The following is a 26,755-nucleotide window of genomic DNA, read 5'->3' as shown; positions in this document are numbered from 1 at the left end:
TCCTACTCATCGTACACCCTGTGCGCATCCTGTTGTGGCTCGCCGAGGACCATCAGAAACGTACGCGAGAAGACCCTCAGCCACGCTGACGTATTCACAAGCTTCTGTTTAGATCCCCTTATTGGCGGGTCCGGTGGAGGAGGCATCGTACTATACTAAGTCAAATAAAGGCACGTTTCAACTGTAATAATATCAAGCATTTTTATTTAAATGCTTGATATTATTACAGTTCTGTCACAAATCTTCAGTTTAAATCCCCATATTGGCGGGTCTGGTGGAGGAGGCATCGTACTATACTAAGTCAAATAAAGGCACGTTTCAACTGTAATAATATCAAGCATTTTTATTTAAATGCTTGATATTATTACAGTTCTGTCACAAATCTTCTGTTTAAATCCCCTTATTGGCGGGTCCGGTGGAGGAGGCATTGTACTATACTAAGTCAAATAAAGGCAAGTTTCAACTGTAATAATTTCAAGCATTTTTATTTAAATGCTTGATATTATTACAGTTCTGTCACAAATCTTCTGTTTAAATCCCCTTATTGGCGGGTCCGGTTGAGGAGGCATCATACTATACTAACTGTAATAACCCTAGGGTGGTAGTAGCCTAATGGGTAACACACTTGCCAAAAGACCCAGGTTCAAACCCCATTTAATACCATTGTGTCCCTGAGCAAGACACTTAACCTTAAATTGCTCCAGGGGGACTGTCCCTGTCACTACTGATTGTAATTCGCTCTGGATAAGGGCGTCTGATAAATGCTGTAAATGTAAATGTACTACTGATTGTATGTCACTCTGGATAAGCATATCAAGCATTTTTATTTTAGTTATAACACTGAAATTGGTCCCATAGTTCTGATCAGCACGCATGGATAAAGATGGACAAGCTTTTTATGCTGATCATAGGAGCTAATACCCTTTTTTTATCTAGCATTTTTGATGATATTAAATTGTGTTTTCATGATGCTTATGCTGGTCATCATGCTGTTTTATGCTCGGTTATGCCGGATACAAATTCACATTCTGTTAGAGACACTGATGCACATTAGCATGAATGTTTGAAAGGACGTTTATACAGCATTTTTTACACGTTATCGCCTTTAATAAATTTATATTTCAGATTCTCAAACTTTTCAAGAAAACAGAAAAAAAAAGAAACGTGAAAAACAAATGATTTATTGAGACAGTCTTTGCAATACTGCATGTAACCTGTGCAAAATACTGTTGATATTCACACACAACGCAGCATTGGGGTTTATTGAGATCTTCATTAAACTCGCCAATATTACAGCCGGGAACAAAGTGGAGAGGCTGAGATGAGCAGATGAGAGGGTCTCAGCGCTCCTTCACTTGGTTACTGTGGTTACTATGGCTTTTATAGCCCTGGTAGGAGTGAAATAGCTTCGTGAAGTGGCCGTTGATTTCCTATTGTATCATTAGGTGTGAGTCTGGGCCGAGGGAAGAGGCAAGTGAGGGCCTGGAGATCCACGTTGGAAACAAAACACATTTTTCCTTTTCAGAACTGTGAAATGTCCATGTGTTCATGACAGACACCATTGTGTTTTCAGGGTACATTTTTTTACATTTTTCGTTCTTGGTTATTGTCTAGATGTTTGTTTATTGGCTTCAATATATCTTTAGGGTGGTAGTAGCCTAGTGGGTAACACACTCGCCTATGAACCTGAAGACCAAGGTTCAAACCCCACTTACTAAAATTGTGTCCCTGAGCAAGACACTTAACCCTAAGTTGCTCCAGGGGGGGACATGTCCCTCTAACTACTGATTGTTAAGTCGCTCTGGATAAGGGCGTCTGGTAAATGCTGTAAATGTAAATGTATCCAATAACAGAAAGTGAGTTCAGGGTTCTTCAGGGAGTTTTCCACTACACTGATGCTGGTGCCAGGTGCTAAACTGGGAACCAACCGAGCACCAGTCAACATTTACACTAGTCAGGATCTCAGCAGCCGCATGATAATACGTCCCAGGCCACGCCCACTAAACAGAAACCAACATTTCCAGTTTTTGGTTGAATTTCTGTCAACGTCCGTATAGCTAGAAGAGCTTTAATTTCTTAGGGCTTCACGTTACTCTCTCAGCTATTTTTTTTTCTAAAACGGCCTATCTCTCAGCAACAACACTACATAGAACTCCAATACACTCCAGCACTTTCACTCTCAATCACTCTGGACTCTTTTCACAAAATCACTTGGCACAAAATCTCTGCTCTTTTTACTCTTTTTTTTTAATCTTGCACACCTTTCACCCTACCTGTTACACATATTTTATGTTAAATACATAAAAATGTAATATATGGTTATGTTTGCAATATTTGCATATTGGTTTTCATTGTATACTTGCAATATTTGCAATACTGTGGTCTGTAGCAGTCGCTAAAAAGCATTTCACTGCATATCATACCGTGTGTGACTGTGTATGTGACAAATAAAATTTGAATTTGAATTATCACATGACGTCACCGGTTCTCGCTAATAAACCAGCAATTTTAGGGGCCTGTTCGGTGCTTGTTTTTCTGTGGATAAGCTCAGCACTGGTTCCAAGACTGGGAATTGGCACGGGAACCAGAGCAGTGGAAAAGCGGCAAGTGACCCCTGTATCTGGGTTCATCCCCCAGCAGCACAGTCTCTGTGAAATAATCTCATGTAAGCAACAACAACAGCCACAAAGCCCTTTTGGGCCATCACCAGATCACACTGTATGACACAAAAGGTGAACCACTAAGTTAAAGACTCCCGCCAGCGATCTGGCTTCTGCCACTCCGTACGTGAAAACGTGCCGTTACCCCCGTAATTAGTCTCGCAGGAGGGACGCTGTCGGGCCGGTCCAGGAGCACAAAGTCCAATACAAAAGACATAACGGTTACGTTCATCTTTTAATTCCCCCCACTGATTCCAGAGCATTTTTTTTTTTTTTCAGGGCAACGTATAGAGTCCGAACACCCTGTCATTGTCCCATTACCACCGGTAACGCGAGATTGGTGGATCCATTACCATTTATATTTACAGCGGGTGACACCAAGTCCATTCAGAATCCATGTCTCTGCCGTGTTCCTGTCATGAAATGCCAAGAAATATGTAGGACACTTTCTACTAAATTGCAGCACTTGGCATTAAGAATGTAATATATCTAGCAGGCAATAAAGTGTCAGCGCTTCCTTTTTTTATGTGGGGGGGGGGGGGGGGGGCGTTTAGCAAATGAAGTCGTTAGATAGTGAAAAATGGCGCGGGGAACAATATGAGAGCGGAATTAAAAAAACGGGAGACGCAGCCTGTATCGTGCAGGGTTTAAATTTGATCTGAGACATCTGATGCACGGTAACGTTCCCATTCATGTAAATCTCCGGAGTTCAAACGCAAAATCATCCGTGGCTGAGAGGAGACGACTGTCAGTGATTCATCTATTCAGTCTGTACGGTCTGGGCCTTTTTCTGTTTTTCTGGAAATCAAGTAAAAAAAAAAAATTATTTTTTATTTTTTACTTGATTTCCAGAAAAACAGAAAAAAAATGTTTTTTTTTTTTTAGTACTTTTTCATTTCTTTTTGTTTTAGGTCAACATTCAATGGTATTTACAGAATACACTCCTCCCTTTGTAGCAGCCCTAATCTGTCCATTTTTACCTCTACTTTACAATGTTACGTTGCAGGCCGTGATCAGCCGTTCGGGCTATTTTTGCTCCTGTGCTTTCAAAATACAATTGTTTTCCATTTTTTTTTCTTTCTCAAGTGCTCTTTTTTCCAGGACTGGCTAATGCATAACAGCTTCCCGTTATTCTTCAGTTCTCCCCCCAGCCCGAGTCGGCTCCAGCGTCCCAGTCTAGGCTTAGGGCCAGCAGGCGGACGCGGCTGCCAGAAAGTGACATCAATGAAACCCCTGCATGCACCTCCCTCTCACCCCGGTCCGGCCCCGCGCTCCCGGTGGCACCCCCTCCCCGGCGGCCTCGCCGCCATCCATGTGCACCCTTTTCCACCCTCCTCGGCCCTCCCAGGGTCGCATGGGAAACACAACTCGTTTGCTTTCGCTTGCCACAATAATGGAAATGTACCGGGTCGCTACACCACGGAGGGGGGGGGGTTGTGACCCTTAAATGGCCGAGCCGTGTGTTGTGCAACTGATGTTCAGACAGCAGAAAATAGGCACATTAAGATGGAGACAGCGGATAGATGCTAGTCGGCGCGCTCCATCCTTCATCTGACTCAGACGGGCAAAAAAAAAAAAAAAAAAAAAAAGCCCGTGCTTTTGGCTCCTTTCTTTGTGCTGCGCACAAACTTTTAAACAATGCAGGATGATAAGTGTTCTGCTGACCCCTAATTCCCAAAATCGCATTCACAGGCTCCGGCCGGGCAACAGGATATGCGTACGAACTCTGCGGAATGTCCACGAGGTTCTTCCGTGACGAGCCAGACTCTTTTGTGTTCTTAAAAATCTTTCGTATTGAACAAAAAAGCCCAAGACGCTGAGAGAGAGAGAGAGAGAGAGAGAGAGAGCGAGAGAGAGTGTAAAAACAATGCATTTCAATGCGCTAGATGTTTCTCTCTCTCTCGCTTCTACGGCTGTACTTTTCCATTGACACGAGAAGCAGCTGACCCACCCCACGGGCTCACTTCCCCTTCATTCATACATCAGAAGCGAAGACGAGCATGCTACAGACGCCGCATCACCTGGGAGAAACCACGCATCACCACCGCCACCACCGCCATTTACTTCAAGCTTGTCGGCTTCTGATGATTTATCCCGGCTCCTCGTCACCCGAAGGGAAAATCCTTTTAATTCGCATTAGTATGTGTGTGTGAGGAAGGGAGAGCATCCGGAAAAATTATTAACAGTGTCGGCCCGACTCAAGGTCCGCAAACTGGAAGTCTGAGCGTTTCGCGTGGATGAAGAGATAAAATGAAGAAAAAAAAAAAAAGAGCTGCTATTACCTCTGTGAGCTTCAGTGGTCTTTTCACACCCATGTCTAGCCCCGTAACCACCGGCAGGGAGGCCTCTGCTACGAGGTCTGGCTTGTGTTAGCACTTATCAGAGCGGTAATATCATACGTCCCAAAGGTTTACTTCCAGTCACATGGGGAAATCTGGTATCAATCTTTACACAGAACAAGAGCACCCCCCCACCACCACCAGGAACAACATGCACAGCAGAAGCCAGCATTCCTTGCACGTGCTGGTGGTGAGCGTGAAGATACAGTTCAACATTTGTACCTGGTATACTCATGTCCATGTTCATTCTTCGCACTAGTATGCAATTCGAAATTAAAAAAAAAAAAAAAAAGAACTGGTCCTTCTGGCAGCGTAGCCTAGAGGACCATATCCTTCAAGTCTCTCTTTTTGGCCTCTTACCTTAATCTCCACATTCACAATGTGCACCTCATATCCATCGCTGTCCACATAATCTGACCAGCAGGCGGGGGGCATCCCTTCCACCGAGATCCACGAACTCCCAGAGGCGTCCTGCAGTTGGCAGCTTGTGCCGGATTCTGAAATAAGACAGCATATAGAACATCAGAATGTCCCCTATTGTCAACATACAGTGCAGTGGCAGTGGGCATACAGGGCAGTCGTGCCCTGGCGGATAAGGAAGCGGCCCCGTGACCAGAAGGTTGCCGGTTCGAATCCCGATCCGCCAAGGTGCCACTGACCAAAGCTGCCCACTGCTCACTAAGGGTGATGGTTAAAAGCAGAGGACACATTTCGTTGTGTCACCGTGTGCTGTGCTGCTGTGTATCACAATGACAATCACTTCACTTTCAAAACATGCATGTCAACATACACATATGTATCTCAATACATTATGAAGAGCTTTGTTTATATGATATTACACATTATATATTCATTTAGCATGTCTCATAAAGGTCTGTTTTTTTCCTCATTTAATATTCATTATATATATTGAACGTGTTTATATTTGTTAAACCTGAGAAATGTACTTAAGAAGGAAGAGGTGAGAGAACAAGCTTTTCCACAACCAGTTGAAATCACATGCTCATCTCTCCCTTTAAAATGTCTGGCCCTTGCCACCAGTTTTGGTGTGGCATCCGGCCAGCAGCCAATAAATATTCCCCACCAGTAAACGGAGTCCTTCCTCAGGAGGACACGGGCCAGGCACCAACAGGACACAATCGTGCACTTACAGGCCCGCAGACATATGAAGTCCCATCGTCTGCCTGGGGCTTTTTCAGTGTCTTGGGCCCGGACAGCTGGATAAACAGGCCTTGTCTTACATGTGCCACCCTCCGTCCTCCAGTGCCACTACACCAGACTTGCTTACATAAATGACTCAGGTTTTTTTTTGGCTGCATTTCGGCAAAGCCCAAGAAAAAAAACGTATGATTACCCCATTTAGTCCAAATAGTGGTATGCCGTTCTGAGTCTGATGCTGCATGCTTTGACATTCCTCCATCTACAAGGAGTGGAGAATGGGGGTAGGGAGAGGGGAGGAAGTAACAGGAAATAACAATGTTCGTGAGGCCAACAGGAAATGCCATGTTTACACGACAAACTGATGATGACGGAGTGCCCTGGCGGAGCTCTTGTCATGACTAGAGGGGGCACTGGCATCGCTATGCCAGTAAAACCGTTTATGATGTAAACAGAAGACAGCCTTCCCCCTTTGGAACCTCCAACTCCCACCTAAACCGTGACCTTGGCCACCTACTCTCTGTGTTTCTCATTCGAGGCCCGTTGAGCGTTGCTCCCAGCACATCGTATGGGACTTTCCTTTCTTCTTCACCCACTCACTGCCCATGTCTGTGGAGCGCTCCGTAATCGCCAGAGAGGAGACCAGTGGTGACTCCCATTCTGCCTACTTATCAATCATGTATTATTATGAACTGCAGTCATTCTGACCCCTAAGCTGGAGTGGGAAATGCCAACAGTCCCACTAAGCGGTTTTGCGTTAAATGAGGTATGAGCCCTGCTAGATATCCCCTGCTTCTTATCTATTTTTATCAGGCCGTCAATTTTCTTTTCCATGCAAACAAATGTTTACGGCTGTGGAATCCCACTTGGGCCTGACTGTTGGGGCAGACTGGGAAATGAAGGGAGCAATGCACATTCACTGGTGCTTTAAGACGCGTAGAGCACAACATTCTGCAAAACCGGACATACATCAACGTCTTCGGTGATTTGCGTTTCCCACACAAGTCATTCTACCGTCCACCGTTTGCTCCTTTTTGGGTTCACCTCAGGAAACCACCAAAGATCAATAGAGGTCAATGGCATCTCGTGGCAAAACAACCAAGTTAAATGAACCCCCAATGTCTCACTTTCCTTCCTAATCCCCAGAACCTGATGGCGATCCAAAATAAATGTCCAAATGAGCAGATGCCGGGACGTGGATGAGGGGAATGATTCAGCACTGAGGGGTTGTGTCTGACACAGTGCACTAAATGCCATGCCCCCCTTTGTGTGCAAGGTGTGATTAAGTACAGCATGTAACGACCTCGGGGGGGAAGCGATTTATAAGGAAAACAATGATTTGCCAGAAGACAGAGTGACGCTATTTATGGCCAATCTATTTTCTAGTCAATAGTCCATATTTCATGTGGAAATGAACAAAACCGCAACAGCAGAACGTTATGAATGATCTGATTTTCAACCAATCCCAGTGCCAAGTCGCTCGACTACAGCTTACTTCAACCCCCAACAAAGATGCCTGTTCAATAAATACATTTTCAGCACTATGTCAAATCGTATTCATTTAGTTTCATATTCAGGACTCAGTTCAGGACTCATAGGACGATATCAGTCCTTAAACAATTAATGTGAATTCAGGAAAGGATTCAATAGTTCACACTTGACACTGAATGACCCTAAAATGGCTCAGGTTTTTTCTAGAAAGGACAGAGCAAACATAACAATAAATATACACAAAAATTATGATAAATTGTTATCATTCTGGTACAACCTGGAAGATCTTCTTCCTTTTCTTCCGTCATTTTTGAGTCAAGGGCAGTAAGCAAAAGACAGCATCAGTAAAATAACAATGTGGTTTGAATATAAGTTGACATCCCTTTTTTTAAGACTAATTAAAGCACAGATTTTTTCTAAAAAGATAAAAATAAAACCAGGCCAATTCCCCCGAGATCTTTAGCTTATCATGTCATAGCTTCAAAACAGTGCAATAAGCTTCTGGTGAGCATCCAATGGGAATTACCTTTACTGAAATTTCCCAGACAATATTTACACGACAATATTTGCCACTCTCACAATACAGAGTAACACACATTCAAATAAATACATTTAAAAAAAACTCCTCAACTTTCTGGCTATTTTACAGGCCCTTTTTGTAAATATCTTTAGGGAAGTCCATTGTCTTCCCTTGTTATGTCTGAGACGTTGCCATAGATACAGGGAGCAGAATCTTGTCACTATAATAAGAAAAATTGAAAACTGACTTATTTTATTTACTTAAGACAATTTGGTGAGCAAATAAAACATTCCAAAAAGTATGCTATTGCTGTAATACCAAGCAAAGCCTTGGGACAATATGGTCTGGGTAAAGATTCCTTTTTGGCCACCAATATCCAAAGATATATTTCATCATTGTATCAGTGAGTTTGAATGTAACTTCAATTGGTTTTACTTAGAATCCTGGAAATGATGCAGGTGAGGTGGAGAGGTGGAGGTGGCCAGGGCGGATTAAAGTGTTTGAGTGCAGTGGAGGAGGGGGGAGGAGCCTCTGTGCGGGACTGGAGGCAGCGTCGCTGGGGTGGGGGGGTTTAGCAGGCTGGCTGGCCTCAGTTCTACATACCTATTGTCCCGGAGTTTCCGCCGCCGCAGACTGAAGCCTAACCATCCACAGGAAGATAAACAAGGTCTTATCAGTAGCGCGCAGAGCCCCACAGTGTCCCGTGGCCTCTGACCCCAATGCCGCACCCCCCCACCACCACCACCACCAAAATTATTTTTTTTTTTAATTATGACAATAACACAAAGTCATAACTACCGCTAATCAACATCATTGTCAATTTTACTACCTTTTACTTCACTCTGATGGAATTTTTTTTTTTTTTTGTTTTGTTTTTTTAGGGGGGGTGCTGCCTTGGCGGCAGACTTCTGGCGACTGTGCAGAGCAGCCGTGTTTAAACCTCGGGGAGCCATTTGTTAGAAATCTCATCACGTCGGAAATAAACAGAACAACAAACCCGATGTGGGGGGAATTGGAGCATGCTGCTCCCTCATCACTCATCTCCGAAAGAGAGGAGGCAGCTGTCTCTCGAATAAGCTGCGCTCCCTGTCCGCCGGTGCTCCTCCCGGCCTCCCTCGCTGCCGCGCCGAGCGTCTCGGCTAAACCGGCATCTGTACGTATTACCGGAGCTGCCGAGAATTGATTGGAGGAGGGGGGGGAACTTTTAATGAGTATATATTTTTTTTTTTGTGTGTGTGCGTTTCTGTGTGTCTTTTCGGCTATTTTAGTCCTTCAGAAGAGTTCGCGTTGCTTCTGAACTTTGGTGCGGCCTTAAAAAAAAAAAAAAAAAAAACAGCAACAGATGCCCATACGATCACAGGATCGGTTATTGAATGATGATGGGCTTCAAAGGTGCACCTCTAAGAGTCCATTCGTCTTGCCAGCATTAATTAGCACTGCGGCTTGGGGAGGAACTTCTAATTTAGTTCGAGGCTTTTTTTTTTTTAATCTTGGTTTTTTCTTCGCAGCGACCAGATGGAAACTGCCGAGACTCATTGCACAACGAGAACCCCCGATCGTTCAAGTTTGATGTAGCTTTGCACAACATATGTCACACAAAGAAATGACATTCCCGCTCCCACGTGCTGTTAGAATTCCTCAGCGTTCCGCAGATAATTGGGGTGCAATGTATATTACCGATTCATTAGAAATCAAAGGCAGGTTACAGACACCCAAAGCTGCATGACTTTTTTTTTTAATGCACGTTCGGCACAGGCTCTCTGTTACACGCTGTACTCTCAAATCATAGAGGAAACAAACATGCTGATTACTGGAAAAAAATGGATGAGTGTCAGATAATTAAGAGGGTTTTTTTTAAGAACATCCCATTCCCATGTCTGAGAAGGAACTCTGAAGGCGCTCCCTCCCACACCTGACCTTTGGGTGAAATGCGGTGCCACGAGAAATACCGCAATGGGAAACCGCCAGGCCTTTACTCTCACACTCACTCTGCGTAATGTTGCACGTAGTTTTCATGAGCAGATCATAACTCAGATGATCATAGTAATATCATTAAGGGGTCTGTTCAAGCTAAAAGTTCCACTTTAATGTTCACAAGTAGTGCACTCTCATCATAAAAAAGTGGTTCGTAGTGGTCCTAGTACGTACGTACTTTTGTTCATTTCGGCACTTAGAGGAACACGTCCTTTGACGTGTGGAAAAGTAGTTCAATCAAATATTCTTTCTGCAGTGGCAGTATAGAATTTCAAGCCATTTCATTCATAAATCGATGTATAAGAATGCATTTAATGGACGGCTGACAGGACAGTTGTTGGGTTCGCCCGGAGCTCAGTTTCGCCAGACAGGGCGCGATAAGGCGGCGCAACGCCATCCCTTATCTGGGCAGGCGGCCGCCGGTAGCGCAAATGCAAGCGGGCGACATGGGCATGGAGGTTTATCTCGGCACGCTGCTAATGAGCCATTCAGCCTGCCGGACCTCCGCCGGCAGCCTGAGGGACTGCACACCGCTGGGGCGGGGGGGGGGAGGATGCCCCTGTCGGTCTCGGGACCCTATAACTAAAATCAGCTTCTACTAACGTTGCGATGGAACGCATTGTGGTAGTAGCCTAGTGGGTAACACACTCGCCTATGAACCAGAAGACCCGGGTTCGAATCCCACTTACTACCATTGTGTCCCTGAGCAAGACACTTAACCCTGAGTGTCTCCAGGGGGGGACTGTCCCTGTAAATACTGATTGTAAGTCGCTCTGGATAAGGGCGTCTGATAAATGCTCTAAATGTAAATGTAAAAATGTAAACTGCGAGCATCTCTGCAGACATCTCGTACCGCGGTGCACAGGCAGGTGTCTGAAAAGTTGTAAACTCAGGAGTGTGGTGCTTTTTTATCACGCTGAGAAGCAGATTAGACAAACTTATGCTGTTTCTTTGAACAAAAGGGGGAAAAAAACAGACTGCAGGAAATGTGTAAAAAAAAAAAGGAGAATGGCCGTCAAAAAAAAAAAAAAAAAACACAGATTGGTAATTGCAAAGCAGATAGAAATCGGTCTCTTGGAGCGACAAGTGGTCGCGTCACAGGGTCTCCCTGCCACCCAGTCTGGCCGCTCAGTCGGCCCTTGAGTGCAGGGAAGTTGCTCGTTTAGTCTCCGAAGGGCACTGCTTTCGGCTGTCTCTTTCCCTTTTTTGGTTCCCCTCTACGTCGTCTGTCATCTCTGCTTCCCCTGTCTTCCCTTCTTTCACTTTTGTCAGCTCTCCGCCTTTCACTTCTTTCTCAATTTTTCTCCGGGCCCAGACTCCAGTCTAAGAAAGGGGGGTGGCTTACATAATGCCGCCTGTCTGAGGACGCCAGTCCACGGCCACCCCCAGCGTCCCCTGGTCCCCTGCATCTGCACCACCCAGAAGCTGCTAATAGCTTCTACACCATAGCTCCTGTCGGTGACACTAGCACCCTGCGGGTCGGAAGCGCAGCTGCAGCAGTGTCACTAGCAAGGCGGCAGGTGACAATTGGCAAAACCGCGGGGGTCTGTTCCTGAGGAGGACTGAGCGGCTCAACTTCACAAGCACAGCTAGATCAGGCAGATCTAAACTCAGCCGGATGACTTTTAAGTGATGATGAGCAGGATTTGAAAACTTCTGATTAAGAACTAACCTCACATTTACCTTTAAGCTGAAAACGAATTCATCAAATTGCATCAGATCTATGGAAACAAAGCCTATATTGTGATATGACCAGTTTAAGTCATAAGGATATCAATATAAATGCTGTAGGTATATATAGTATAGCTCTAAATGCTAAAATAGTATAACAACAAGTAAAGGCAAGACATACAATCATTTTTTTTGATTCCCACTCTGATGAGCACACAAGATTTGTGATAATATATCATAACATATCATTATATCTGTCAATGGCTGGATAGTCTGTCATTTTCAAGTATTTTCAGCAGATGGCTTTCATAATACAGAGGATATCATGAAAATATCATTCTCATGGCATTAACTTTTATTAAATAGTTAGAATTACAGGGGATGCATCTCTGCATTAAAGGAGAAAGGTGACATGTAATGTTATTAATTATTATCTAGTCCACTAAATACAATGTTAATCTGTAACAAAATAATTTTTATATATACTGGACCAATGCAAAAACGCATGAATTTTATGTGAAGATGTAAGAGATGTAAATGTGCGGTGTCCAAATAAAACATGCTGCAAACCAAAGATTTGGCATATAAAACAATTATAAAGTAGAAACAATGAAATGAAGGTACTTCATAGCCAATGAGGACACTATGGAGCATTTTATCTTCCACTTGGCCCACACCCTTTTATTTTTCTCGAGTTGCTTAACAATTACTGAGCACACATTATTAAATGCCCCAAGCAATTTATGGTGATGCTTCCATCTACACCTGTTGCAGACTGTGCATTTACTATATATTATACCAAGGAAAACTCCATAAAAGCAGTGAAAAGTGCTCCATTCTTGTGCCACCCCCCGTCACTGCAAAACGGCTGATGTACAGGAAAGCAACGTTTCAGTCCCTTCAATCCGAGACTTTGGCCCAATTAAACACGTTTAGAGTTCTAACTATGACCAGTTCTGTGCTCAATTCGGCAGGCAGAGTCCTAAAAACAGGTTCTAAGCAGAGGTCGAACATCCATTTGGTGTCTAACAGGGCATCTGTTCTAAAACTTTCATAAAGATTCCAGACGAGGTTCTCAAGAAAGAAAAATGTTTGCCTACAGCGATGAGGCGAAGATCCGGTCATTAGGGCGTGGTGTGGCCTTTATAGCCACGGGCTTACCTGAGGTTGCGGCGATGACTGACAGCACGAACAGAGGCAGCAGTGCATGCATGGCGTCCATGGCGTCGCTGGGCCTCTCCTGAGGGTCTTTAGCCAGTGTCCAAGTGCTCAGAGCAAGCTCCGGTCAGACGGCAGTGTGACAGGGACTGCGCGAGTGGTTCCGTTTCAGGGGGGTAACCACACCAATCCAGCCTTGATGCTTCCTGAGGAAACTGCACAAGAGGCGGGCATTAGCAGCTGAGTCCAAGTCAAGGGAAGGAAGGCTGGGAAATCTCATCAGGCGTCATCAGATATGTTGCATCCACCACACACAAGCGCACAAAAGAACAAACAGTACGAAGGACAGTGCTTATAACCATGCAATAGCACTCATGAACTCAACACACACACTGTATCTGCTCTGCTGCTACTACATTATATTTTACTACAACTCGTACCAGTACACCACCTCACTCTTGTACTTATTACGTATTTATTTTGCATTGTGCGTATCTTCTTTTGAAGTTACTACCTTTTAATCTTCTGCTCGTGTTTATGGCATTTTGCACTGGGGGTTGGTGGGCAGGACCCCAATTTCGTTGTGCTGTTGCACAAAGTGTGATTGTGCAACGACAATCAAGCCTTCAAACCAACCGATTTACTACACACTGCACAGCGGTACATGCCAGGGTAAACCACAAAAAGGCAATAATACATATACCGGGACAGGGACCTACACCACACACAACTCCGCCCTCTAGCCAAATTCAAGGGTCTCGGATGGCCATGATATTTCTTATTTATTATCTTACTCTTTTTGGTTTAATCGCCCTTATCGAGAGCGACTTAAAATAAAGCCGTTACAGGGACAGTCCCGCTGGAGACACTCGGGGTCAAGTGTCTTCCTCAGGGACACAAGGGTATTAAGGGGGGGAGTTGGGACTTTGTGGTCTTCTGGTGCACACGCAAGTGTCGTACCCACCAGGCCTGATCAATAAACGTCTGTGGTTTCTACTGACATCAGCTGCTGAAAAAAAGATCAGGTTTAGCTGGCTTGGGTGTCTAATTTTTATTTTCTTTCTAGACAGAGCCTCAAACGTGTATGTATGTACATACATGCACTGCATGGGTTCAATCTGCGTGCATGTAGAGGGGAACTTAATCTACCTTCCCGTGAAAAATCCAAGTCAGTCCCTTTAAAAAGCTCTTCACTGCAGCGACGAAGCGATGAAACTGGCCATTCGCACACGGCGCATCCGCAAATCCGCACTGTTAGTTCAAACTTTCTGTGGACTCATCTTGACGTTTAACCTCATAATAATAATCTCCCATACCAACAAGTGGGAACGATTTACGGAGCAGGAGAAAGGAAATAGACACGGGCACATTATAAATCACGCGTGGACCGTGCGCAGCGTGTATGAAGGAAGGAACTAAAGCTCATTACGGTACATTTTGCTCCCCACGTCTATAGATTTCCTTCATCTCTGTTAATGCAAGTGTGTCATCGAACACTCCAAATCCTTAAAAAAAATAATAATAATAATAATCATAATGGAAGGTGCGTATTTCGGACGTGGCAGGAAAAGAGTCCTCCGGCTTTAGAAAGAAAGAGAATCCGATCGTGATTTCGTTTTAAGCGGCGGCGAGACGGAGAGGAGAGACGAATGGACGCGCTTACATTTTCACAGAAGAACCGCCGTCGTCGTGCTATTGTAAATCCACGGACACGGACACCCACCGATCCCAGCCGGCGGACTTCTTTCTTTCTTTCTTTCTTTCTTTCTTTTTTTTTTTTTTTTTTTTTTGCGCCACTCCCACCCGAACTTGACCGCTGATTAGCGTCACTGACGCCGGACAGTGGGGTCCGCAGCCTGGTATGAACCTGCTTCCCCGCTCTACTTCCCTGGCCGATATCAACTTTGTCAACTTAGTTCGCTTATTTTTTACTTTTTTAATCAACCAAACGTAAAAAAAAAAAAAAAAAAAAGTTTAATACTTTTTTCCATCCATGGTATGTTTGTAGTTACCTTGGTGTGTCACAATCAACATTCAGTTATTCCTCCATATATATATATACACACACACACACACACACACACACAGTACATGGCAGAAGTTTGGACACACCTTCTCATTCTGTGTGTTTTCTTTATTCTCATGACCATTTACGTTGGTAGATTCTCACTGAAGACATCAAAACTATGTGTGAACACATGTGGAGTTATGTACTTAACAAAAAAAGGTGAAATAACTGAAAACATGTCTTATATTCTATTCTATATACAATAAAACAACAATAAGCCTCTCGGCACATTAACAAGCTTGCGAAGTGATCTTCAGTGGACTACGGACACACCTAAAATATATATTGTCTGCCTTTGTCATTTAAATAATGTATTACCTCATATAACAAAGTGTTATGAAAGTATAACTATAACTATGAAAGTATATGCCCTTCGTTTTCACTTTTTTCAATTTCTTATAATTTCTTTTAAACAAATATGCACATTGCTTTTTTTGCTTTTAACACATCAGAGGGTGGGCCTGTAGTCTAAGAATAGAAGCAGTGAGTGTCAGCGCTACACATTTTCTATGAAAGACACACTTTGCAAAACAGGAGGGTCCTGCGAGCAGGATGTCCACCCCAAAATAAATAAATAAATAAAATAACCACAGGCCGTCAGCACCTCGCACCGGTCAGACACAAACATTCCTCCGGCCTGCTGGCTGAATGGGCCCGGTGGCGCCCTTTCAAAGGGCCTGGACGCGAACAAACATCGCGGTGAGCGCGCCGAGGCACGTACGCAGCCGCGCCGAAGGTGCGTCCAGGGCAGCCCCGCACTCGTAGGCTTCCATTCTGGGGGCCCGTGGAGAAGGTCCCTGCAGAGCTCCAATAACAGGAAACAATACGCACTTGGTGGCCACCGTCTGTCATCGCAGGGCCAACGCGGGTTCCAGTTTGGTGCCGCGTGTTTCCACGTTTGTCAGTCTTCGGCACATTAAGCTTTGGGGGGGGGGGGGGGGGGGGGGGGTCTGTGCGTCAGCCCGCAGGCTTCCTTATGGGTCTCCTAGGATGGCCTTCAGGGCGAGATCAGGGTTCATGAAGGGTTTCTTTTTTGGGGGGGGAAAAAAGGGGCTTTTATTTTGAAGCCGCTTCTGTGGGTGACATTTTTGGCATTGTCCCCGTCGTCAGACCTGCAGACGTGACACGTTGCCGCTATAAAAAAAAAAACTTGTTTTGTCCGACAGAGGAATTCAAACTGTCCCCGTGACACATTTCCTGCCTGCTTGTTTCTGGACATGTATGTTTACCCTTCATTGTTCTCCCCCCGCATTCCTCCTTTGATTTGCTCCCAGGTAGGGTCATGACGTTCCGTGTCCTTGTGCTGCACCTTGGAAGCTGACTGCTCTGCGGAGGGGTACATCCTCTCTGCCCCGGCCCACCCCCCCCCAGGACCACACTCTGGGATGGCCAGCGGCGGGCTCCCCGGAGGGTTGGCCGGATACCTGTAGGAAAGTGTTTCTGAGTCGCCGGACGCCCGCGTCTGAGGTGTGAGGCGCAGGAAGCCTGCTGCCTGTGTTGGTCTCCCGAGGAAATTTCCTCGGGGGTGATTTAGCCCTGGGATTGGGAGGTGGGGGGTTCCAAAATTGTGGCACTTGAGGGGTGGATGCTGGATGCTGCTGCTCTCTGCTTAGTCTAAATTGAAAGAAATGCGCGTGCCCTTCAAAAGCACTTACCGGATGAATAGTGAAAAAATTACAGTGTGAGTGCATTGGCTTCGTGCTGCACTGTTCCCTCTTTTTCATTTTGGATTTTCAGGGCTGTGAAGACCTGCAAACTTTTGTCTTTAGTTTGTAAGAGAACTGAAGCACTGGGTGGTGGGCAGAAACTGTTTTTAAAAATGCTGCGTTGAGAAGAACGATTTATTCATTTAAATGAGAACAGAATCATTTTGCCTTTGTTTCTCTCATCCTGCCTGCTGTTGAGGCAGAATTACTAATAACCAATAATAACCAACAATAATACAAAAAAATACAGTCTAATATGACTGCAACGATCCAAAAACTAGTCCATCTGTGTCACTGCATGGTACTGTACTCATGGCAACCATAAAGGGTCAGTCCAACTTTTCGATTGGCACAAGGGCTCAACATTATTAAAATTCCTTTTGACTGTTAGTCATAATGATCTAATTTTATAGAAAAGAAAGGAATAAACTATTGTTTTCCTCTTATACTGTAATGCAGTGGTGGTAGTAGTGGGCAACACACGCGCCTATGAACCAGCAGACCCAGGTTCAAATCCTATTTACTACCATTGTGTGCCTGAGCAAGACACTTAACCCTAAGTTACTCCAGGGGGGGACTGTCCCTGTAACTAGTGATTGTAAGTCGCTCTGGATAAGGGCGTCTGATAAATGCCGTAAATGTAAATGTATGACCGGATTAGGCCATAGTACAGTACTATCTGATACATGTCTATTCTGTATTTTATATTTATGTTTTTTAGGTGCAGGACATCAGTTCTGATTAAGTTATGGCTTCTGAGGTTGTTTAAGGCCATATATGTTTATGACAAATTGTATGTACCTCTTGTGAAAGAGCAGCATGAGGAAATGTGCGTGTTGGGTGCAAAAATCACACTTTTTCCAGACTTTCAGCATTTTGCCCCAATCTTTCCCAAGCCTAATGGCTCAAATCGAGCCGCAGCACCTCTCTGCGACTTACCGCTCCAAGGCTGCCATCAAATGAGGCAGGAAGGAAACACATATGTGGATGCAGGTGTTGGGTAGGAGTTTTGAAGGTGACGTTTTAATGAGAGCACAGAAGTATGAACACGTGTAATGAGCAGTGGCAGCGCACTGGAACACCGTACTGGCAGGGAAGACAGGACAGAGGGCAAATGCGGGGACTGCTCGGGTGATGATCACCACTGGGAAAACATCGTTTCATGGATGTCAGGTCCTGCTGGTCGCTGCTGGAGCACTCTGAGTGATGTCCGCAGTCAGGACCAAGGCAAATCAGTCCCTTAATGGCCTGTCATTAAACCAAGGTGACTTGGCAGAGAATTTCGTTTTTTTTTTTTTTGATAAACGGTTAAACATTTAAGCGAGACAGAGGAAGAAAAACACCAAAACCACAGTTCATCCAGGTACATTCGATTTACTTCAAGCCGTCAATGGCTTTGCTCACTTGTGTGAATACTTCATCCACAGGCAGCTCAGAATCGACCTACGGAGACAAAAAAAATGACCCATTAGAACATGATTTGTAAATCTCGAACAAAGTGCGCCTAGCCTCGCCCGGGATAAACATGCACTTCAAAGTAGAACTTAGGTTGGGGTGTCAGGTGCCTGTTTCCATACTCTAGTCCATGGTTTGATAAATATTACTTGTTTTATGTAATTCATACATGGACTGATGGATTTGTGAAGGATCTCATGTGAAAATGTACCATGAAGACGGTTCTGTCATATCCTGTTTTGTTTCTGTAACAGCTGGCTAGATGTTTTCTCAGGCTGTGTCACACCGTGAATCAGTTTATTCCTGCTCCTGTATCTGTGTGCAGCCATGCTGGACGCAGTGAAATCAATTGCTTCAATGTTCATTTCTGCGCTCATTTTCCTGGCCAAAAAAAATTCTGCTTTTGTCAGCTTTGAGAAAAAAAAAAACATTAAATGTAACCATCTCAGAGATTATGAAGGTCCTGTCCTGCCGACCTGTGGCCATCAGGGGACACCACCATTAACATACTGGATTCGTTATTCTACGACTTTCTCCCCTTTTAATAAATTGTACACTCGCACCCAGGTTATTGTGACATATTGAGCTCTTTTAGTTCCATAAATGAAATAAAAATTTAATTTGCATGTTTCTTGGACAACATAACCTTGCTGAGAAGTTATGAAGAGACACACATACCTTCCTGACAATGCCACGGCCCTCGTAGAAGGCAATGACAGGCTCTGTGGCTTTGTAGTAGAGGTCTAGGCGCTTCTTGATGGTCTCCTCGTTGTCGTCAGACCGGCCGCTGGTCTCCCCACGCTTCATCAACCTCTTGGTCATGGTCTCAGCCTTGGCGTCCACATAGAGCAGGAGGGCAGGGGCACCGATCTACCCGTCAAGAGAAAGCATGAGGTCAGTCCCACCTTTTCAGTTAAAGTTTAAGGGTGACGGCTTGTCCCGATGACCTGCTGCTTTCACACCTCCACCTACCTTCTTCTCAAACTCCTCGCCCTGCTTGACTTCACGAGGGTAGCCGTCAATGAGATAGCCCTTGGAGACATCAGCCTTGGCAATCATAGCTTCCTTAATCATGTCCAGAACTGTGTCCTACAGGAGGAGACAACAAGTTGAGGGTCAAATGCCACTCAAATGTCAGACCCTGACTAGATTGGGGTTTTACTTTGCCAGTCACATCCAATTCACGCATCAACACAGTGGCATCAATCTGGAAAGTGCTAAGTGAAGCAATAAAAATGTGTCTGAGATCTCGTGAATTAGTTCTGTGGACCTTGCTTGCATCCTGATGGACAGGAGATAAAACTCAGGATGCCAATCAATCAGTCAGTCAAGATTAAAGGAGAATGCATTCCTGTTCAATATTGCATTTGCCAACTGTTGAGAACAGATCAGGGAATGTTATCCTTTCTGCTTTTAATTTGTCCAGGAACTGTTTCCCAAAGGGTAGTTCCTAAATCAAAGGCATTAGATCATCAGAACACAGCATCATGTGACCTACAAGAACAGTATTAAATAATAAATCAATCTGTAGTCTGGGAAAATTTGTCTGCTGTTAATGATCTATTATTGTGAGGACACGGCCACATTTGGGTGGGGCACCAGTGCAATAAGGAGAAATTGAAGCATATCAATAAATAACTTTTTTTTTGCATCCTAGCTCTGTGCTGTTTCATGAGTGCCCTCTAGTGCCTGAAGACTTGAGAACTTCATCCCTGCACCCGAGATTTCATTTTTTGGCAAATTTAACCCCATTTTCACAATGATAGCTATTTTGCAACAATAGGGTTGCTGTTTTTGAATGAGCCAGGGTACTTTTTGCAGCATGTGAAGTGCACAATGTGTGAATCCTGCACTCACTAGAGGGACCAGCTCTCCCTTCTGCATGATTGCAGATAGCTGCTTGCCCCTTTCAGAGCCGGAGGCGACCTCAGCACGGAGCAGATCTCCTGAAGAGAGGTGAGTGTAGCCATATTTTGCCACAATCTTCTCACACTGAGTTCCCTTGCCAGATCCAGGCCCACCTGCGGGAGACACATGTTCCTGTCACTAACCTGAGGCTTCTGGGGAAGTTTTGCTGATGGGTTGAACTTGAACTGATAAAGTTTGTCTTGTTTTCACTCTAAACCGTAACACAATTTTAAACTACAACACTGATTTATTTAAAGACAGTTTATACAGTACTGTGCATTGATATTTGACACTAATTAACTTTCTGAAAAATGAACATTTGATAAGTTATTAAAATATATGACATAGGTGCTCTGTGTATTTATTAATTTATTTCACCCTTTTTTCTTTTTTTTTTTTTTGGCTTTTCTGTTTTCACAGCATGGTGCTCAGTCTCAGAAATACACCTACTGGGAGCCAGTACATCCCTATGGATCCCGACAACATATGTCTGAAAACAACTTTCAGGCTTCATAGAAAACCACTGTGCCGTGCAGTCTTTTAATGACTCAGATACAGTGCTCTCAGCCGCCAATATAACTAGAGTTAGAGACCCCACCAAAAGAATATTATTTGTTGAATGATTTATCCTTATAAAGTGGCCACAAATTTTGATTCAGTGCCCCTTTTCAACAGTATAGATACAGAAATTTTAACTCAAGTTTTAAAGAAACACTTACATAATACATCAATGTGTGCATAAGGAAATCAGACTTACCCACAACGAAGATGATCTTTTTGTCTTTGAGCTTGTCTGCATAAAATCAAACAAAACAATGAAACCATCAAGATAAATACACATTTAATTCACTTGATCATTTTTTTACCTGACCCGCTTTTTTTAGCGGAAGACTTCTGCGGGAATGAACATCCATTTCCCATTTTTTAAGAGCTGGTTTAACCTCTTCACAGATAAGAGTTGTGTTTTACTGCTGCGTAACTAAGAAGACAGGAAGGCCTTTCTGTGCTCTCTAACTGTCAATTATCTAAAGCGTGCAGAGCGTTACCACGGAAACTGTTACCAGCTACATTTCAATGTAAACCTCTTGGAGCAACTTACAAACTGCATGCAAATTTGAGCACAATTGTTGGTTTTTGCTTTCTACACCTTTACATTTGAATGTAAAAAAAAAAAACGTGTTTGCTTATTTATCTATTGACTTGAGAGCATAGTTCCACGCTGTTTCATTCAGCATATCTCTTTGTCATTTCACTATACACTTATAAATATGACCGTACTGAGGTATTGCTGTTGACACACTAGAGTTGTTTTCGGATAGATAGCAAAAAATGCCTGCAAGATTTAATGGGTTGCATTTTATCTAGGTCTTGTGTGGAAGGAAAAAAAAATATGTATACATGGGCCATGGTTTATTTTTTTCATCTTCTTATTTTTCATATTTTTATGTATGAAACAAAATAGTTGTCTTAAAATTAAATGTGGGGTGGGGCTTGATTATAATAATATAATGTAAAAAATCATTCCTGATGTATTTTTTTTTCTTCTCTAATAAAATTGACATTTTATTGACAGTTTCTCCTCTGCATACAGTAAGTAAAATGAGTAGCAAAAAGCGGTTCTCATTTACTATTTTTGTTTAAATTTTTTCAGGCTAGGAATCTATTTCTTGGCAAATTGTTTTTAAAAACCCTAATTAAATTTTTATGCAGGTCCTTGTGGACTTAATTTTCTTTCGCAGTGTTTGTGCGGCTCCCCCGAGTGCCGCCTTTTCTTATTTTCATATGTAGATCCTGACTTTAATATTCCCGTTCTAATTAAACTAATCCCAGGCATGCACCATTAACCTCGTAAACCATCCAGCTGAGTACGTCAAAATGTGACAGTACAGAAATAAACAACAACAGCAACCATGCTCCCTGATGAATGCTCGGAGCCTGGTCCATGAGGCTGCACTACACAAGACGTGCAGCAGGCGTCGCTGTGCACCAAGCAGACAGAGCAGGCCAACGGCAGGCTCACTGGCCACCAGTTTCTTCCCTTTCCTGGTCTATCCCTGAACAATGGTCAGAACACTTCACTCTCTTTTTGTCTCGCTATTAAAAGTGTTAAAAAATTATAATTACCTGCCATGGTGATCTGTTATGCTGGGATTGTTGACCCTGAGAAAACAGAGAAGCCAGAGGAGGGAAGATTGAATTTACTTCTACAGCATTAAATAAATAAATACAGTATAAATACATAAGCAAAATTGATCAATGATGATGTGGATTGCAATTTTTCCAGAAGATTATTTGTCTTGTGCATATAATCATTTGTGAGTTCACTGTCTTTGAGTGTGCACTTGTGAAAAGTTGTGAAATGATTGTCACTTGTGATACACAGCAGCAAAGCACATGGTGCACACAGTGAAATTTGTCCCATCATTTAACCCATCACCCTCAGTGGCACCTTGGCGGATCGGGATTCGAACCTGCAACCTTTTGATTATGGGGCCGCTTCCTTAACCGCTAGGCCACCACTGCCCCCTCAGGGTACAAACAACAAAGTACCAATGTTGAAATTTCATCACCAGGAAAGCAAACAGACTGATGAAACAAATTCATCAGTCTGCTGAACATGGACACAGACTTACACACTTACACACACTTAACTCTGCTAAAATACAGCAGTGGGCCAGAACTTGGAAGAAAGGCATGCAACGCAGCACTCTCTGCAGGTATTTTAAAGCTGCATTGGCTTCTTTTCTCGTGTCCCTTGTTAGCTTTTTTTTTAGCTGCATGCTAAGGTCGCTGCAGGTCACCATACAGAAGAACAATGCAGCATAGCAGTACGGTGCAGAATTAATGCGATTAAGGTAAATATGCTAAAGACCAAGAAGCCACGCATTGTGTGTATGTGTGCATTTGAAAGACAGTAACAGCAGGAGGAGACTCCCAGGATGCACCAGGGCGTGTGTAAATAGATCCCTTAGCTCAAGTGTCTACACGTCTAAATCATGTGACTGCTCTGGGTGATGCAGCTTCCTCATATTCTCGCCGGGCACCATGCACATGTCTGAGCTATCAGAAAACGTGTGAGGCCAGGGAGCTTTTGCTCTGCGTTTATGGAATGAACTTCGTAAAATGATCACACCTCAGTTACGGTGTGCAGTGTTAAAATGCATTATTCACTCGTACAGGCAGGGAGAAGTTGGGTGTTGGGTGTTGTGTAATCATATCTCAGGTACACTTGTGCAAACGACACCTCCTATTAGTGGTTTCTTAAACAAATGTCTAATCATGCGGAACACAGTAAGAAGCATGAAGGTTTTTTTTTTTTTTTTACTGGATAGATATAATATAAATGTTCAGGAAAACAACATCCCAACAAACAACCAGTGCATGAATTATGAAATAATTTCTAAAATCAGCTAGATGTAAAATATTTAATAATTGCTTTGAGACATTTTGATGTAATAAACATTGTCCTTCTTGGAATTAATTAATGAGGTAACCATGTCAAATGCGATGCAACCTCATACCATGTCTTTAAGGAACACTGGAACATGAGAAGAGAAGGAACATTGGGACCCTGATGCTACTTCAGTCACACCAGTGCTGCGGCTCCTGCAGCTCTGAGGATCCCCTCCCCGTCCCCACCCCTCTGTAAATGTCACCCAGACACCTGAGTCGACGATGGCTGCTCTGGGGCTGCCTCACTGACCAATTATGGTGGATTCATCAGCTTTCTTAGCATGTGGCACCTTGGCATCACATGTGTACTACTAGTAGGGGTCAGAAGGGCAATATTCTAAGCAGACTGACCTGTAATTACATAACTATGACCCCACATTTTCTGTGTTTTTCTTATATGATTGTGCAATGGTTGTGGAATTAAATTTTGCATTTTGTAATATTTATGTTTAGCTACCAAATGTAAAAATTTATTCTGGTAACAGCATTGCAAAAGCCTGTGACCTTTTGCATGCTCACAAATAAATCATCTAAACGTTTGAAACTCAGTACTGACACTCAGTACACTAACTATGAATACTCAACACTGTATTTATAACACCTACTGCCATGCACATCTAAATTTACATTTACATTTAAGGCATTTGGCAGACATGGCATATATGCATTAGACAAACATATCTTATTAAAACCACAAACATTTTGTTGAGTATGTTCAATATCCAAGAATGTCATATTTATTTCTTTATACATAAAAAAATCTACACAATCAATTAACATTACATGGAGCCTGGAATGTTACAAGGGACCATAATGACATTAGATGGTTTTAGCTTGATGCACTGTGAGCCACTGTCCTCCCCGAGCAATGCTATCTTCCATAGGAAACCTCTGATACCCTCCGAGTTTCCTGTTAAAGGACATTTGATGAAGATCTCACACTCAAGCCCAAGGCCCTGCTGGCATCGTCTGTCATTCTTTAAGGCTAAAAAAAGCCTCAGCTGTTCACTGGTCAACCACCATTGCATGGCACCAAATGCATTTAGCCAGTATCTATGCTTCCCAAGAAAAAAAGACCTGTTCCTTTAAGGGGAACGAGTGGTCGTCTCTGACGTCAGCAAAGTGCGTGACTGCAGTGTTTACAATGGAGTCTGGAGGAGAATGGATGTACGAGGAGGATGGCTGTAGGTGCATCTGTGTGTGGCGGGCTGCAGAGACTTTCTAATGGCTGAACAGTGACATGCACAGTCTTGTCAAAGCTGAGGGCTGTGGCTGCATGGAACATGACGTTCTCACAGACACATTTCACACGTCTGCTATGCAGTTATGAGAATGGTAGTTTGGTTTGGTTTAGAAAATTTAATTTATTTTTTTAGGAGGACCTTAGGCTGTTCTCCATTTGCATAGTTTTCTAGGCACAACTGTGGAAACATGTAGGGTGTCACCACACTGGAGTTGGCCCTCCTCTGCCAAGCTGGACTCCCTTGCATGTTAAACACCCCAGCTCCGCTAAATCACTTAAAGAGCTTGAGCAGGCATCATGCCATTCAGCACTCTCTCTCTCTCTCTCTCACACACACACACACACACACACACACACATGCACACACTCTATCATTCTCTCTTTCTGATTCAGTAAACTGAACACAGGTCCAGTCGCTGCGTCCTCTGCACTGACCTGTCACTCAGCTGCCCGGCTGTCCAGCGAAGCTGTCCTGGCTCCCTCCTGTCTAAGCACGGCGGCACCCTTCCCTCCTCCCTCCAGCAGCTTTATATAGCGCTAAGGCAGCTCGCAGTGCGGTGCATTCTGGGAGAGAGAGAGAGAGAGAGAGAGAGAGGAGGGCAGGAGGACGAGAGAGGATAACGCGGGGAATGTACGGGCTCGCCGTTCCTCACGTCCTGCTGGCCCGAGCGTTTAGTGAATCTCCATTTTCCAAAATGGTAGCCTGCATGCGAGGAAGAGAGAATGGAGGAATGGCTGTAGGGGGAGCGGCCGGTGAGGAAACTGAGGAAGTGGCATGTTTGTGTACGGGCCAGATGATCTGAGAGTACGCCGTTCCGTTTAATCAGGGCTGGAACACTTGCCTCGCACCGCCCTCAGCACGGAAGGGGGAAGGGGTGTGTAGCATTAGCATGTTAGCATAGCTGCGCTCGAGGAACAGCTCGTGCATCTCGTTGACCTTAATCCGTTGTATCACACAGCAACCGTGTTGTGGTGTGTGGATCAGGTGTCTTTCAAGTCTTTTCACATTTTCTTTCTGAGATCAAACATGCGAATATGCTGCTAGACGTGTTTTGGAACGCGCCTCAAAGCCCAACACTTGCACCACACCCTCATTCCTTTTTCTCCCACAACAAAACACATACATATCTTATTATTTCGTTTTGATCAAACAAATTGAATAGTGTCTCTTTCTTTACCTTTATCAGCATGGATAAGTCTATTGTTCCTGCAACAGAGCGTGTGAAGACTTGTGCTGATAATGGCATTTGCTGTTGTTCATTACTTGGTTCTGGCTTTGTTGAAGAGCACCGGCTTGCTTCTCTTATCTGTACCCTGGTAATGTCTACTCACAAAGTGAAATTCGAATCTGACCAGCATGGGAAGCTCTTTTAATTCCACAGAATGAAAATATTGAAGTCCAGATCCGCCGACCTGCTGAAGTGAAAGTGATTCGTGGTCACACGTCACACACCACAGCACAGCACCTCTGTGCTGTGCACAGAAAATGTGGTCTCTGCTGATAACACAACCCCTGAGGGAGCGGTGGGCAGCCATGACAGGCGTGTGTGGGGACGGTACTCTGCTCAGTGGCACCTCAGTGGTTTCGAACCAGCAACCTTCCGATTATTGGTCCGCTTCCTTGGCCAATAGGCCACCATTTCCCACTGAGGGGTGCACACATAAAAAGATGACAGACAGAGAGACAGACACACACACACAGCACACATGAAAACTAACTAAACACACCCCCAGGCCAGGGAAATCTGACCTGGTATAATTAAATTAAATTATAAATCCCTTGGACTTTAGCTCCTCCCCACTTTTAGCATTTTTCAAATTTGTGCAGTAGGAACAGACATTACTTTTGTATACTTATGTTAATACTTATTTAGCTAACACACCCAAAATGAATTTAAACTGTGAGTTAGAATATGCAGAGTACAAAGGGAGAACATCTTAAAGAGATTTA

General features: G+C 43.9%; 2 protein-coding genes across 4 annotated transcripts in view; both read right to left on the bottom strand.

Moving 5' to 3' along the window:
• Positions 1-14,771, bottom strand: part of eng (endoglin) — a 35,894-nt gene extending 21,123 nt beyond the window's left edge. For both annotated transcript variants that reach the window (XM_028974831.1, XM_028974830.1), the window contains exons 1-3: positions 14,635-14,771; positions 12,975-13,186; positions 5,360-5,496 (exon numbers count right to left, since the gene is read on the bottom strand). In XM_028974831.1, the coding sequence (XP_028830664.1) occupies positions 5,360-5,496; positions 12,975-13,035 (198 nt within the window). In that variant the 5' untranslated portion in view covers positions 13,036-13,186; positions 14,635-14,771. The remainder of the gene's footprint in view (positions 1-5,359; positions 5,497-12,974; positions 13,187-14,634) is intronic.
• Positions 14,772-18,099: 3,328 nt separating this feature from the next.
• On the bottom strand, positions 18,100-25,380 carry ak1 (adenylate kinase 1). Of its 2 annotated transcripts, XM_028973927.1 has the most exons (8): positions 25,240-25,309; positions 22,580-22,634; positions 22,233-22,268; positions 20,866-20,901; positions 20,058-20,221; positions 19,173-19,289; positions 18,879-19,070; positions 18,100-18,188 (listed from the first exon to the last, which is right to left on the bottom strand). In XM_028973927.1, the coding sequence occupies exons 3-8, from the start codon at positions 22,237-22,239 to the stop codon at positions 18,120-18,122; spliced, it is 585 nt and encodes a 194-aa protein (XP_028829760.1). In that variant the 5' UTR covers positions 22,240-22,268; positions 22,580-22,634; positions 25,240-25,309; the 3' UTR covers positions 18,100-18,119. The 2 variants fall into 2 exon arrangements, with proteins under 2 accessions (XP_028829760.1, XP_028829759.1); XM_028973926.1 differs by lacking the exon at positions 22,580-22,634 and having other exon boundaries at positions 25,240-25,380.
• Between the last annotated feature and the right edge of the window lie 1,375 nt (positions 25,381-26,755).

This window comes from Denticeps clupeoides, chromosome 3 (genome assembly GCF_900700375.1).
Source record: "Denticeps clupeoides chromosome 3, fDenClu1.1, whole genome shotgun sequence".
NCBI lineage: Eukaryota > Metazoa > Chordata > Actinopteri > Clupeiformes > Denticipitidae > Denticeps > Denticeps clupeoides.
The sequence above is the reverse complement of the archived record's forward strand: the minus strand, read 5'-3'. Positions and strand labels throughout refer to the sequence as shown.